Source organism: Rhinatrema bivittatum, chromosome 1 (assembly GCF_901001135.1).
Source record: "Rhinatrema bivittatum chromosome 1, aRhiBiv1.1, whole genome shotgun sequence".
NCBI lineage: Eukaryota > Metazoa > Chordata > Amphibia > Gymnophiona > Rhinatrematidae > Rhinatrema > Rhinatrema bivittatum.
Window position 1 is genome coordinate 88,391,728 of NC_042615.1, and position 14,543 is coordinate 88,406,270.

A 14,543-nucleotide genomic window follows, 5' to 3' on the forward strand; every position below is an offset into this window, starting at 1 on the left:
AGTTTTCCATGCCAGGCTCCATCTGATGAAATCACCCACATGTGAGGACTAACATCCTGCTGTCCTAGAACACCTGTCACAGGTAAGCAACTCTGCTTTTTCCCAGGCAGTTTCTGCCTGCTTGTCTTTGAGGCTCGGGTTCGACTCTCCTCTTCCTCTGTGACTCCTAGGAGGTCACTGCGAAGCAGCAACAAGTGCAGCACAGCTGTGGGAGAGGAGGAGGAGAATCAAACTGAGCCCCGAAAACAGGCAGGTGATTGGAGCTTTGCCAGGCTGCCACCACTGATTGGTCTCTGGCCTTGTCTGACCGGGTTTTACACTTGTAACCGGACACTATACAACAGGCTGGAAAACCGGGCTATCTGGTCCAGAACCAGGCAGTTGGTCACCCTACCCTCTTACAATGGGAGATATATAGCGTGTCAGATTGTCTCTCTTACAGAAGCTCTGGCTCTCTCTTCTCTCTCTCTCGTCACTTGCCCATAAAGGCTGCACACATACATGCGGCAGGGTTATTTTAAATGGTACACATGTACTTGTACACACGATATAAAATTGTGTCTTTGCTCACTTGCCCAATACGTGCGTTATTGGGTACACGGCGCTCCTTTTAAAATCTGTTTGCCCTCGCCAACTGCCAGTTACACTTGGCTGTTAAGCTCTATTTACATACCAGTGTAACCAATAACAGGGGCCTACATTTAATATATATAAAAACATAAACTACAGCAGAAAAGAACCAAACTGTCTATCCACTCTGCCCAGCAAGCTTATGGTAGTATCAAAGGTATCAGGCTTATCGGTTAAGGGTAGTAACATCCACATCAGCAAGTTACTTGTTTTCCCAGGCCTTAAAATTTAGTGTCCTTGTTATTGCTGTCTGAATCTGATTCCCCTTTTTTCTTAAAGCAGAGAGCAATTTAATTTTAATTTCTCTGTTAGTATAGTAGGTGTTAATCTTTAAGGAATGTCTTCATAAGACAGAATCTTCTCCTTTTACCAATTTCATTTTTGCAGTTGAGAAATAATCTTTATTCTCTGATAAAAAGAAAAATGCAGGTTAAATACATGTTTAATGTTAGGTGAAATCCAGCTGCATTTTGTAGAGCTTATACTGTTATATGTACTTGTAAGATGCTGTATCATTTTCTTTTTTGTCAGTTGCATATGAAACTTAACAGCCCAATTTTAAAAGGGCTACATGTGTAAATAACAGCGGTTACGTGCTTGGCTGTGCCTTGCGCACACCACGCATTTTCGGAAGGGCCTGGCCACGGGCGTAACCTCTGTTAAGCGCTTAAGTGCCAGGCCTCTCCAAAAGGGCAGGATGGGGCGGGATGAGCGGGCTGGGACAGCGCCATTCGACGCTGGCCCGGGGAAGCCCGCGCCAGCAGCAGGCCAGCACGCATCACTTACTTCTGCTCATCAGAGCAGGTAAGTTACAGAACAAAAAAATAGGGTAGGAAGGTAGGGGTTAAGGGTCGAGATGGGAAAGGGGAGGAAGGTTAAGTATAGGTTTAGTGAAAAAAGGCTGATCGCATTGCCGTGCGTAATTTGAATATTCCGCGCCCTGCCCGCACATGCCTACGTGGATAGTAAAATCTGGTGTGCATGTGGCCATCAGATTTTATAACATGTGTGCGGTGGTGCGCACATGTTATAAAATCGGCTCGTCCATGTGCATGCGCCGGGAACCATGTGCACGTTAAAATCGACCCCCTCAATGCTGAAAAATCTGCTCAGCAGCAGACACCAGAAATGCCTGCAGCGGCTAATGCGGACTAACGGAGCCAAATTAGATTAAAGCAGTAAGACATACTCTGCAGATAAGCCGAAATAATGTATCTAAATATCTGATTGTATTAAGAGAAAGTGAAATACGTAAGTAGTAGATGGATAAACTAATAAGATAAAAGATATCGATTTATCACTGGCAAAACAGTCTCGTAAAAGAATAATTTGAACCCCATTTTTATAAATTTAGCAGGAGCCTTTAACTACAGGTTTTCACTGTAAAGGTCTTCGCCAAGGGTATAGATGGCAGAGATTTCTCTCTTTTTTTTTTTTTTTTTTTACTGCAATGACTTTTCTGAACGTGTGTGGGCTAATAAATTGCGCTTTTAAGAGCAGAATCTGACTGCTTCTTTTAGCTTAGTCACCCTCCAGTACAGCAGGCGCAGGTAGAGAAGCAGGGCTGCTCTTCCGCCTTTAGACGTGGCTCGATTGTAGCCACTGGCAACCGGGCTGGGACGATTTCCTCCTGCTGACGTCAGCGGCATGCAAGAAACAGCAGCAGGTTGAAGCAAGAATGGCTTCCCGGTCCGTGGCTGGAAAGAAAACGCCTCGGGTTTTCTAAATTAGAAGAGAGGTTTGTTCTTTGGGCTCATCATGGATTTATCCTCGGATCCTTATTTACCATATGATGGAGGCGGAAACAGTATTCCTTTGAGAGAGCTGCATAAACGAGGTATGCCTGCGACCTTTGCTGTTCTGAGTTAAGTGTGAGCACAATCATCTATTTACTGATTCAGCAGGGAAGCTGGAAGAATTCTTGTTGGAAACTTTATTTTGCGTGTGCCTTGCTGCCATTTGTGCTGTAGGAAAAGACTGTTTCTAATCCGTCCTGCTGCGGATTTCTCTCTGGGGTAGTTTAGTAGCCCTTCAAGCTCGCTGCGGTTTAGGACTCCATCTTATTTCTCAGCAGTCCGCTCGCTCTTCTTTCCTTCCTTTTTCCCTTTTCGTTTCTGCCTGACCCAGGAAGTGGAGTGCACCTGTAGCCGTTGTCACCGTGATCAGAAATTATAAAGGAGTTTTTCAGCCCTACAAAGCACTTAAAGAAAAATCCTTTTATAATGGGGTTATAATAACATTTCAATTAATTCTTTCTCAACTGTCCGCCTGGTGGTGTTTGACTACAGAGAGAATTCGCTGAATGTTGGTTTCTTAATTGTGCCAGAGCATAGAAATGGAAATTTACTTTATTACTGGTTGGAGATTTGATCATCATTTGAGTTTTATTTTTTTCCTTTCAATAGTATTCTTAAATTAAGTGGATTTGAAACTGGCTAGAATCTCCTCTTTATATATTTTTTAAATTACAAACGAACATAAAGTGAAAGTAGTTTAGAGAACCTATCCTTTAAATTACATAGGAGACAATTTCATGAAAAATGGAACACACCCTTGTATTCAGAAGCAAAGGCTTAGATTAGAACCTGATTTTCTTCCTACCTCAGGCCTAGCAATGAGATACTTTTGAACTCCATACTGGGAAAATGCAGTAAAGGTCTTTATTATGTCACATTCTTCCGTTTTCTAATTGCAACATAGTGCTATTAGGGTAGGTTTTAATGTTTGTGAAAGCTTTTGCTGATTGTACAGGTTAATTATAGAGATTGGAAAGAGAAGAGATATGTCTTGATCTTTGAAATGTGTAATAGATCTAGTTACTCATTAATTTTCTCACCATAGTGAAGCAATTAGATCATGGGATTGTTTAAAGATCACCATGTGCAATTTGTGTGTTATACTTTTACTGAGCAGCTTATTTCACCTTGGAAGCTATATTTGTAATTCAATATCATTTTTTAATATCTAGGTTTTTAACATAACGAGGGGAGGGGGGTTGTTACTGGGACATAAGTCTGAATTAAATATTCAGTAAATGGAAAGGTCTAAAAAGAATGCTATTCAATACAAAAATGTTGTAATATGCAAAGCAGCATTCCCAGCATAGAAATCATGGGGCCTGATTTACTGAAGCTTTTTTCCTATTCTGTTTCTATGGTAGTAAAGTATGCCCTTAGCCTTCTGAACTGTTTCCTATTTAACACTTTTCTGTCTTGCCTGCACCATCTAGTGTCAGGAAGGGAACACTGCCTTGAAAATCTCTGATTTCAGAATTGTTTATAGCTCTTGCCAGCAGATGGTACTGTAGGACGAGATGGGTGCTGAACTGCAGCTTCCTGCCTTACTCTTAGCCTGAAAAGAGAGAGCATAACAGGAAGTAAAGTTAATTTGGGGGGGCAGCGTAAGAATCGAGTGGCAGGGGTCAAAATATGAAGTGTCAAAGGAGCAGAATCCTGAAAATATTTTTTTCTTGGAAAGGGTGGTGGGAGCTAAAATTAGTAATAGAAATCAAAAAGTCATTGGATAAACCTAGAGGATACTTACTGTAAAAAAAAAAAAAAAAAAGTGAAGGGATAATGGAAGCATGAACTAATGGCACCACAGCCACTGATTTTTTTCTTTATAACATTGAAATCAAAGATACCTATCCATGTCATACCTAGTCAGACTACTTTTTTGGCTTAGTAGTAGTATACAGCATATTTTGTTAGAATTGCTGTTTCCTAGGATGTAGCAGATGGATTCAGGACCAGTAGGTATAGTGTGCTCCTGATCGCACTTGGAGACGGAGTCAGATTTCAATCTGACGTCAGAACTACATATACCGATTGTAGGAAGCTCTGCTCTTCAGTATTTCTCAGTCTCCTTAGCAGTTCGGGACTATACACACGCTTGCACAACATTAGAAAATCCAAACCAAAATTCCAAAACTAAGAAGAAATAATCTTACCTCTTGAGACGAGCCCCGCTCTCCTGCGGTGATACCTAAGGGTCCCTCCCCCAGTTGAGAATTCCTGAGGTGATTTCCGAGATCCCTCAGAGGTAAGCTTCGGTCCGGTAGCCGGTTCCCGGCGTGGACTTAGCCCCCAGGAATGGGAGTGGCTGAGAGGCAGCGGGTGCAAGACTGAGCGCGGCAGTGAAGGTAATTTCCCTCTTCCCCCCCCCCCCCCCCCCAGCCGGAGACCGCCTGGCACCAGACCGGGAAATGCTGAGACAAGGTAAGGTAGAAAACTTTCTTAAGTCTCCGGTCTCCGAGGCTCGGATAATTGTATAGATCGCCAGCTGGCGTCTGTCCCATCGGGTTGATCAGCCCAGTCCGGGCCAGACCCTGATCCGGCTCGAGGGTCCTCCCACGTGGAGACCCTCCGGGGGGTTGCCATCTTGCTCGCTTGGTCGCTGGCGCCATTTCCCCTCCTTGATCGCCGTACTGTCCTCCTAACTGAGCCGTGCGCACAGCGGCGAGCGAGGCACACGAGGGTGCCCGGCGCATAGCGATATGCTCAACAGCGCTGGGCGCACAAGTTTGGCTGCGCGCACAATGGTGCGCACATCTCAGTAAGCACACATACCGGCCTGCACGTATATCTTTGCAGCTTGCACGCACATTCTCGGCGCACCCAGAGCCCGTATCTAAGCCTCCCAGCGCGTGCAAATAAACCCACAGACCAGGTTTGAATGACCCTACGCACACAAACCATGGCACCACCAGCCAAGAAAGCCAAAGCCCTCTGTCCAGCCTGCCACTTAAGAGCTGCGCCCTGTGCCAACAGTGTAAGACGGCTCTGGGAGAACCAGGGCAAGGTCCCCCCCCAGTCAGTACAGGAATCCGGCTCCACTGATAGTACCCCGGACCTCTCTAGCTCCAGCTCGGCCCTTCCTCAGACGGGGCACTCGGGGAACGCCGCTGGGTTCAATATTAACCCAGGAACCTTTTCCTGGGTGCAATTCTTGAAAGGTCTGCAAACCTTCTTCCAGGCGCAATCGGTACCACCGGTGACACAGCCACAGCCTCCACCAGAGGACCCAAACCTACCAGGCCCTTCTCGGCCTCGCAGAGACGTGCCTCCCCCGGACAAAAGCCACACCTTAGGGGACACGGACACCTCGGAGGAAGACCAAGACTCCCTGGAGGAAGGGGAAATTCGTCCAGGAACGGAACCATACCAAACCATGATGCGTTTCTTCTCCAAAGACCTCGTGTCCCTGAAGGAGCTGGCCATCCCAGGCACAAGCGCCACATCGTAGCCAAAGACGAACCCTCTTCTGGTCAGGCTCCGTCAGGCCTCATGCCATTTCCCATTGTTGCAAGCCATACAACAATGGATCGACCTGGAATGGAACGCTCCGGAGGCCAGTTTCAAAGGAGGTCGGGCCCTAGAAGCCCTATACCCATTGGTTCCCTCAGCCAAAGAACTCCTGGTGTTTCCCAAAGTGGACGACATGGTCTGCGCTGTCACAAAGCGCACTACCATTCCAGTCAAAGGAGGAGCGGCACTCAAGGATGCCCAGGACAGACCCAGAAAACAAAGAGGTAGGCGAGCTATAATGGCCGTCAGGTAAACAAAAAAAGAATAGATGCCTTGATCTTTTCCAAATATTTATTAAAGTAGAGACGTATAGACGTATTCATAAAAATGCCAGACTCAGGCCGAGTTTCGCAGCTCAACGGCCGTTGAGCTGCGAACCTTGCCCAGGACAGATGCCAGGAATCCATCCTTAAACAGTCAATTGATGCGGCAGCTATGTCACTGCAAATTGCGGCCTGCGGTGCCGTGGTGACACGTGCCTGCTTGTCACTCGCCAGGAACACCTCCACGCCAGTCGAAACATTAGAACCAGCGATATCCTTCCTCATGGATGCAACTTCCGACCTGGTGCGCACCTCAGTCAGGGGCGTCTCATCCATTGTAGCAGCCAGAAGGCAACTCTGGCTCCGAAGCTGGTCAGCCGATGTGACTTCCAAGACGAAGCTTACGAGAATGCCCTTTAAAAGAGCCCTCCTGTTCGGAAGCGAACTGGAGAATTTAGCCGACAAATGGGGCGAATCCCCAGTCCCTCGGCTACCGGAGGACAAGAACAAGAGAAGCCAACGCCCCTCTCCCCGAACATCCAGGGGCAGAGGATCACAGCGTTTTAGACTGTACAAGAATACATACCAAGCGCCCCGCAGGCAGGGGCCAGTCCTTTTGGAACAGACACAACAAGAAGAGAGCTGGCTCAGGTCCAGGCCCCAGCCGTACCCCACAATGAGAATCAACAGACCCAGCCACAGGAAGAAGTTATAGGGGGCAGGAGGAGGGATGGTTTTCTTGCAACTTTCTTCTCTCACTGGCTCTCAATCACACACACATTCACATGCTTTTTCTCTCTCACTTTTATATAGGCTCCTAATCACACTTTTACACTTTTACTTTTAACACACACCCACAGGCTTTCAATCATACACCTACATATATATGCTGTCTCTCTCTCTCTCACACACACACACACATACTTGCACACATGCTCTCTCTCTTACTTATACACACATGATCTCTCTCACATACATGTTCTCAATCATGCACTTACATTCATGCTATCTCTCACACACAAAAGCTCTCTTTCACACAAACAGGTTTTCAATCACTCCTATACATGCTGTCACACACACACACACACACACTTGCTCGCTCACTCTCTCCCCATCGAACTAGTGACAGCAGCAGCCTCCTCCACTCCCATCCACCGCGGGAGCTGACATTGTTCCTTTTTTGCACTGTCGCGCTACTCATCTTCGGGCCGATGATGCATGCATCAGCACGTTCTCTTCTTCCCACATGCACGGCTGCTGCACACCACTTCCTCTTCTGGGCCGTGGAGGGCGTGAAGAAGAGACCCTGCTGGTGCTGCTGACGCCAGCTCTCCGGCCGCGTTCCGCCCAGGCTATCAGCATTTTAAGTCTGGGCGGAGGAAGATTTCCATTTTACTGGGGCAGGGATAGCAGCTGGGTCAGCAGGGGACTGGGAAGTGTGGCGACACACTGGTGTGTCGTGACATACCGGTTGAGAACCGCTGGGTTAGTGAATGAGTAGGGTTTTGTAATTGTAAGGTTGAGACTTCTCAATACAATTGTTGAATAGTGGTATGATGTGATTAGTGAGGAATAAAGATGTATAAGAATTAACATACAGCTTAGTGATTAATATTTTTATGAATTGGTACTTTCTAATTGGATGTTCTTATGTATGTATATTGTTATAGAACAGTTTATGTGGTAATTAAGCATATTGTTGGTTGATTCAATATTGCAAAACAATGCATGGGGAAGGGGTGGCTTGGAGCCCTTATGTTATTAGCATGTATGTTAGGGGAGGGTGGCTAGATGTGGTAAAGATTGAGAATCACTGGGTTAGTCATGCATGGCCTGGGCTGGTTCTGTCCATGCTTGTCCTTAAAATTTAATGCTTCCAGTCCATTTTTTTTTCCTGTGCAACAGTATTCCCATAGTTGTAATAGTCTCTTCCCAGAGAAGGCCTATTATCTGTTGTTTCAAACTGGGCGAGCCACTGTGTGATAACATGCATTAAGGCCTTTAAGAGCTAAATTCAAAATAGCAAATGGTTCCCTTGTGATTGTAATCAAATGTGCTGTATGAACTTTGAACTTATTTGTCTATGACAAGAACTCATATTGATTATTCTTTTCTACTAAAAAATGTTTTTCTGCTGTCTTTTGTTAAACTTTTTAAAACAATTTCTAAGTCTGTTACTGTGATGAAATGTAAAACTGTAAAGGGCAGGTATACTAAACTGTGTTTAAAAGTAGAAACACATTGTTCTATTCATGCCTTGCAATTACAGTATTAACATGGTATGTACTGTTAATGTATACAAAAATAAGTTGCATAAAATTTTTGACTTTTGTGTGTCTTAGACAAGGTGTGGTAGAGAGTAGTATTTAGGCGTGATAAAGATTGTAGCTTCATCTGAGCGTAGAACTAAAAGGCCTGATGCTTCTACTGTCCCAGCTGGGTCTTGGAATGGCCCTGCCAAGGAGTAGTTAAGTACTGAGGCGATGATGGAGCTAAAAGAAGAGGAGGAGGAGATGGTTAGTGCCCCACTTTCCAGTGGCAAATTGTTCAGAATTCTGTGGCAAATTTTGTTTACTTTTAAATGTATTTGCATATTGATGTAGGTTTTTATTTTACTTTATAAAAGTGAAGTTGTTTTCTGACATGCCTGTGTCCAGTTAATTTAATTAGTTCTTTATTAGAGGAAAAGGGATCATAGTCATTGGTGCTGGAGGAGAAGGGATGTAGAAATGGGGGAAGGGGACATCTCAAAATAGGGAAATGAAGAAGAGACCTCCGGGCATGAGGGTTAAAGGGATAAGGTATAGAGGAGGATAGTGATGCAGAGTGAAGGGAGGGAAAGGAATGAGAGGGAGGATCTGGGCTCAGGAGAGAAAGGAATGATCCACACATCTTTGTCAGTATGTCTTCAAACACACTCCTTCTCATTCACAGAGCACCTTTGAACCCCTCACTCACTAATTCCTGTGCATCTTCTCCGCTCCCCTCACTCAGTCTCTCCTCCACCCCTGCACATCTCGCTCAAACTCCCTCTCCCCTCTAGTCACCCCACACCTTTCACACTTTTTCTCTCGATTGACCCTCTAAATCTCTTCCTCCAATCACCCAACCCTTCTCAGTCATGCACCCTCTCCCCACCACCCCCTCAGATACCCTTACTCCCTTTATCCTCTTTCTTCTCCCCCCAGAAAAAGTCACCTAGGTATTTTTTCTCTGGGGGTTGAGCTTTTAATTACATTGTGCAGATCATCAATAAAGTTATTTAAAAAAGAAAGCCCAGCATCCACAGAACTCCAGCCAGGTTCCTAGCTCCACATTAGTCCTTCCTTTTCCTAAAACACCATTCCTAGACGGCTTGTTTCCAGTTGTGCTGCTTTGGATGAACACAATAGAAAAAATGGGCACTGAAGGCCAGGTGCACCTGATGATTACCATCCATACCAGCTCAGAAGAAAGATTAGACAGCTCCAGAACATAGTGGTGGAGACACAACCAATGTTCAGCAAATTTGAGACTGCGTCAGTGCCTTCACAGGGACCATACAAAATATTGTGAGGGACCTGAGCAAGGCATCAAGGCCATGAGATCCCCACTGAGAGCCTTCCACTCCATCAATGGAGTCGTCCTAAGCCTTGAAAGACAACTCCAAAAAGTCAAGAATCCTGAACTGGTGTGAATGGGATGGATCAACTGGCATGTATTTCACCTGGCATGGAGAGGGATGGAGGCAAGAGACTCCAGCTCCTCTTAAACTCTGCACCAAAGAGACTGCACCGGATGTTAAGTCTCCTGTGTCTTGCTTTTTCACTGTTCTGTACAAGCTATGGTCTGTCTTTTTCAGGAGGTGCTACTTACTTAATTTATCTTCATACCTTAATCCTCTGTGTTATGTATATGATATACCTTATTTATTTAAAAGTGTTTGGATACCGCTTTTACAAATAAAATTTAATCAAAATAGTTTACAGTTTAAAACATAATCTGCTAAAATAGACAGCTCAGATAATGAGTTGGTCACAGGTTTGTTTTTTTTCAATTCTTTTTTTTATTGCTTCTAAAATCATAAACAAATAATATAGCCAGTTACCATATCATAGCTTCTGATTGATATTTTATACAAAAAGGAAAAACAATCCCATATCAGTATCTGTTTTCTCAATCAGTCACTTATATTATAAAGATTTTACTTTGTATTTGTCTATTTCTTTGAGCGTAATTTTAAGGTTAAACGTACAAGGCAAACATTATCTAGGACCCTTACTTTAATATTTACTACTGGATTTATACCTCTAAAAGGGCTTTGAGATCTTCAGAATTTGTAAATATATAGTTTTTCCCTTCTAATTTTACGATACATCTACATGGATATTTAAGCATAAAATAACCCCCTTTGTCAAGTACCCCTTTTTTAAGTTATAAAAATTTCTTTCTTAACTGGGTTTTTTTTTAGTAAGATCTGGAAATATCCATATTTTATCCCCATAGTATATTTCAGAACGATTACGAAAGAATGATCTCATCACATTATCTTTATCTGTAATGAATGCAGCTGCCAGGGAGGAACCAAGAGTCAGCAAGTGTTTCAGGAGATAAATCTCCTTATGGAGTGGGTGGAAGTACATCTACAGATTATTTCAGCCTCCCACATTGCAGGAAAAGACAATGTCAGAGCAGACTTTCTAAGCAGGGAAAGTCGGGACTCAGAGTGGGGGTTGTCAACCAAGGCATTTCAACTGATAGTAGATCAATGGTGCCTCCCATTAGTCGACCTGCTGGCCACATCTCACAATACAAAGGTCCCTCGATTCTTCAGTTGCAGAAGAGATCCGGGATCCCTGCGAATCGACACTCTCATCCAGATCTGGCCAGAAGATGAGTTGCTATATGCCTTCCCTCCTTGGCTCCTACTGGGCAGGGTCATCCGCAGAATCGAACAAGATGGGGACTAATCCTACTAGTAGCTCCAGATTGGCCCAAGCATCCATGGTATGTGGATATGCAGAGACTCCTGGTGGAGAACCCCCCTGTGCCTCCCTGTTGCAGCAGGGACCGGTCCTTCACGAGGATCCGATTCAATTCTGTCTTATGGTCTGGCCCTTGAGAGGGCTCGTCTGATGAAGCAGGGATATTCTGTGGCGATAACCATCACCTTACTCCATGCTCCAAAATTCTCCATGGCCCTAGCATATGTACGGGTTTGGAGAGTATTTGAGGTCTGGTACAAAGAATGCAGTGTCCTCCCACGGATGGTCAAAGTCCCTCTTTTTCTGGAATTTTTGCAGGGCAGCTTGAATAAAGGTTTGGCCCTTAACTCTTTGAAGGTACAGGTAGTGGCTCTCTCCTGTTTCAGGGGTGAGGTGACTGGGGGCCTCCTTGTCGGCTCATCCTGTTGTAACCCAATTTCCTGAAAGGAGTGAAGCAGCACCTTCGACCTCCCTTATCGGTTCCCTTGTGGAATCTTAGTTTAGTACAGGATTTTTGTGGCAGGGCCTTCCTTTCAACCTCTGCACAGTCTTTCCTTCTGGTTATTGACTTTGAAAACTGTGTTCCTGGTGGCTATATGCTTGGCATGTCGCATCTCTGAACTGCCGGCATTATCATGCCTGGAACAGTTCCTCCGGATGACTCCAGGGCGGTACAGCTACGTATTGTTCCATCCTTCTTGCCCAAGGTAGTATTGGAGTTTCATTTGAATCAGTCCATTTCGTTGCCATCCCTAGATAAACTTAATGATGTGGAGGAATATTGTCTCCGTCATTTGGATGTCAAGAGACTGTTAGTGTGGTATATGGAAGTCTGTTTGTCATTCATGGCGGAAGGAGGCAGGGCAAACTAGCTTTGCGGGCTACCATAGCTCGCTGGATTAAGGAGGCGGTCACGGACGCCTATGTGGAGGCTGGAAAGCCATTGCCTTCTCAGATGGGCTCTCTCCCTTCGATATCTGCCGAGAGGTGACGTGGTCCTCCTTGCACACCTTCTCCAGGTTTTACCGCCTGGGCATACAGGCCTGAGAGGACACAGCCTTTGCACGGGCAGTGTTGACTGGACCACAGGCAGCCTCCTGCGCTGATCAGGAGTAGCTTTTGTACATCCCATTGGTCCTGAGTCCATCTATCTAACGCTAGGAAATGGAGAAATTACTTACCTGATAATTTTGTTTTCCTTAGTGTAGACAGGTGGACTTAGCATCCCGCCATTGGCTGGCCAACAACTGCTCCACAGGCCCTCCTGTGGCGTGGGCCTCGAATCCAAGGGATATGGGTAAGTGTTCATCCAGTCCATAGATTGTTACCTATATTCTTACTGAAATTCAGTGTTTATGGTTGGTTGAGTACAATTACAGTTATCCATTTTTAATCTTATTTTTAACCTTTATTTTTAATCAAGTCCTTTCACTAGTATGTCCACAGTAGCTTTTGAAGAGAATACTGGAGAGCTGAGGTCACTGCAGAGGTGGTACTGTGACGTCAACTTTGCAACCTGACTCCGTCTCTATCTGCTGGCAGGGGAGCATAACCCATTGGTTCTGAGTCCATCTGTCTTCACTAAGGAAAACAAAATTATCAGGTAAGTAATTTCTCCAATGTACTGTGTATAAAAGAATCATGAATGTACAGTAGCCAGGGCTGAAGCCTTGACAATTTAAGTGTTATAACTGAAAAATTTCAAACATATTCAGTCATTTTGTGAAATTGGAGAGAAAGTTGGCAAACTGGGATCCTGATTTTAAGTCCTTTTTTTTTTTTTTTTACTCATTGGATATCTAGCAAAGAAAAAAACCTTAGTAAACAAGACCCCAAATGTTAGGAGACAGTTGATTCTTTCTACAGAAAGACTCAGAAACTGAAAGGCACACAGAGGATGTGGGGTAGAACAGTGATAGGACAGATGAAAACCTAAGCGAAGGAGTTAGTCGGAGGATATTTAGAAACTAAAAATTGCATGGTTTTAAAATGGAGCAGATAACATGTTGATATGAAAAGTTCTATATTCAGGGTGATATCAAAATTATGGCCACAAATCGGAAAAGAAATGAAATTTAAGAGGATTTAAGGTTTGATGGTGAATGAAAGAATTCTTTTGTTACAGAATCTGATTGACCTGCATCCTTTCTTCATCTGCAGGAACTCATTACACAATGACAAATGGAGGAAGTGTAAACAGTACAACTCATTTACTGGATCTCTTGGATGAACCCATTCCAGGGGTTGGGACATATGATGATTTCCACACCATTGACTGGGTGCGAGAGAAATGCAAAGACAGAGAGAGGCACAGACGGGTGAGCCAGACCAATAGCAGAAAGTCAAGTGTTACACAAGTTTAAGTTAAATTTAGAAAAGACTCTTCAGTCATTAGGTTGGTATTATGTTTTAAAAACACAGATGGGTAGCTAGATGCAGTGAAAAAAAAAGTTTGAGTGGTCTAGTTACTTGATTGTTTTAGAGTTTATTTTTTCATAATTATATTTGAAAGTGCACACTGTAGTGTCACATATGGAATAAGCACCTCAAAGACCTACAAAAGCATAATAAATAATATATTAATATTAAGCTAAAATATAGTCACAAAACATCTTTTAGCTTATTTTGACCATTAACTGAATGCAATTCCCAGTCCTGGTGAATATTGTTGGTATTTTAATGTATTTACTTCAGATTGTGTAAGATTATCTTCCTTCGACCTCCTTATGCTAGAAGATAAAATGTTTGTATAAAGTTATCTAAATTGATTTGTTAAAGAGCATAGTAGAAATGTAGTTCCCTGAACAATTTTCCCATTATATTTCATTGTTCTTTTTGCTTTTAGAAATGTTTTTTAATCCTTAATGTAGCAGAGTCGCCATAGTATAAGAATGTAAAATAATGTTAAATTATTTGTTAAAAATGAAGACAGTGATAAAATGTTGAACTGTGAGTTAAATCATCACAGAAACAATCACAGATTACATATGTGGTGTTTTTTACTTGTAGATTAACAGCAAGAAGAAGGAATCAGCTTGGGAGTTGACGAAAAGCTTGTATGATGCATGGTCAGGATGGCTCGTGGTTACGCTCACTGGCTTGGCATCGGGTAAAGGACGAGGCAGCAACTGTCCTATTTACTCTATAACAGCTGTGTGATAAATACTTTTATTAGCTTATGAGCAATGTGCAGCCAGCCCTTTTGGCTTTTTCTCTTTTGCTCAGTAGTGATTATTACTAACATTGGGCATACCAAGGGCAATTTTCAAAAGCCATTTCTGCATGGCAGTGGAGGTCTTTGAAAATTGCCTGCCCTATCTGTGAGTAAAGTTCTGTACATCGTGCTACTATGCATGTAGCATCCCCAACAATGATGGGAG

At 43.8% G+C, this 14,543-nt stretch overlaps 1 protein-coding gene across 7 annotated transcripts in view; it reads left to right on the top strand.

Annotated features, from left to right (window-relative positions):
* The window catches only part of CLCN3 (chloride voltage-gated channel 3), a 176,492-nt gene that overhangs the window by 62,448 nt on the left and 99,501 nt on the right, over window positions 1–14,543 (top strand). For 3 of the 7 annotated variants that reach the window (XM_029573930.1, XM_029574169.1, XM_029574100.1), the window contains exons 2-3: window positions 13,324–13,481; window positions 14,173–14,272. In XM_029573930.1, coding sequence (XP_029429790.1) covers window positions 13,324–13,481; window positions 14,173–14,272 — 258 coding nt within the window. Of the gene's footprint in view, window positions 1–1,756; window positions 1,882–2,163; window positions 2,468–13,323; window positions 13,559–14,172; window positions 14,273–14,543 lie in introns of those variants that run through there. The other 4 variants (XM_029574014.1, XM_029574324.1, XM_029574241.1 and 1 more) reach the window with 3 other exon arrangements.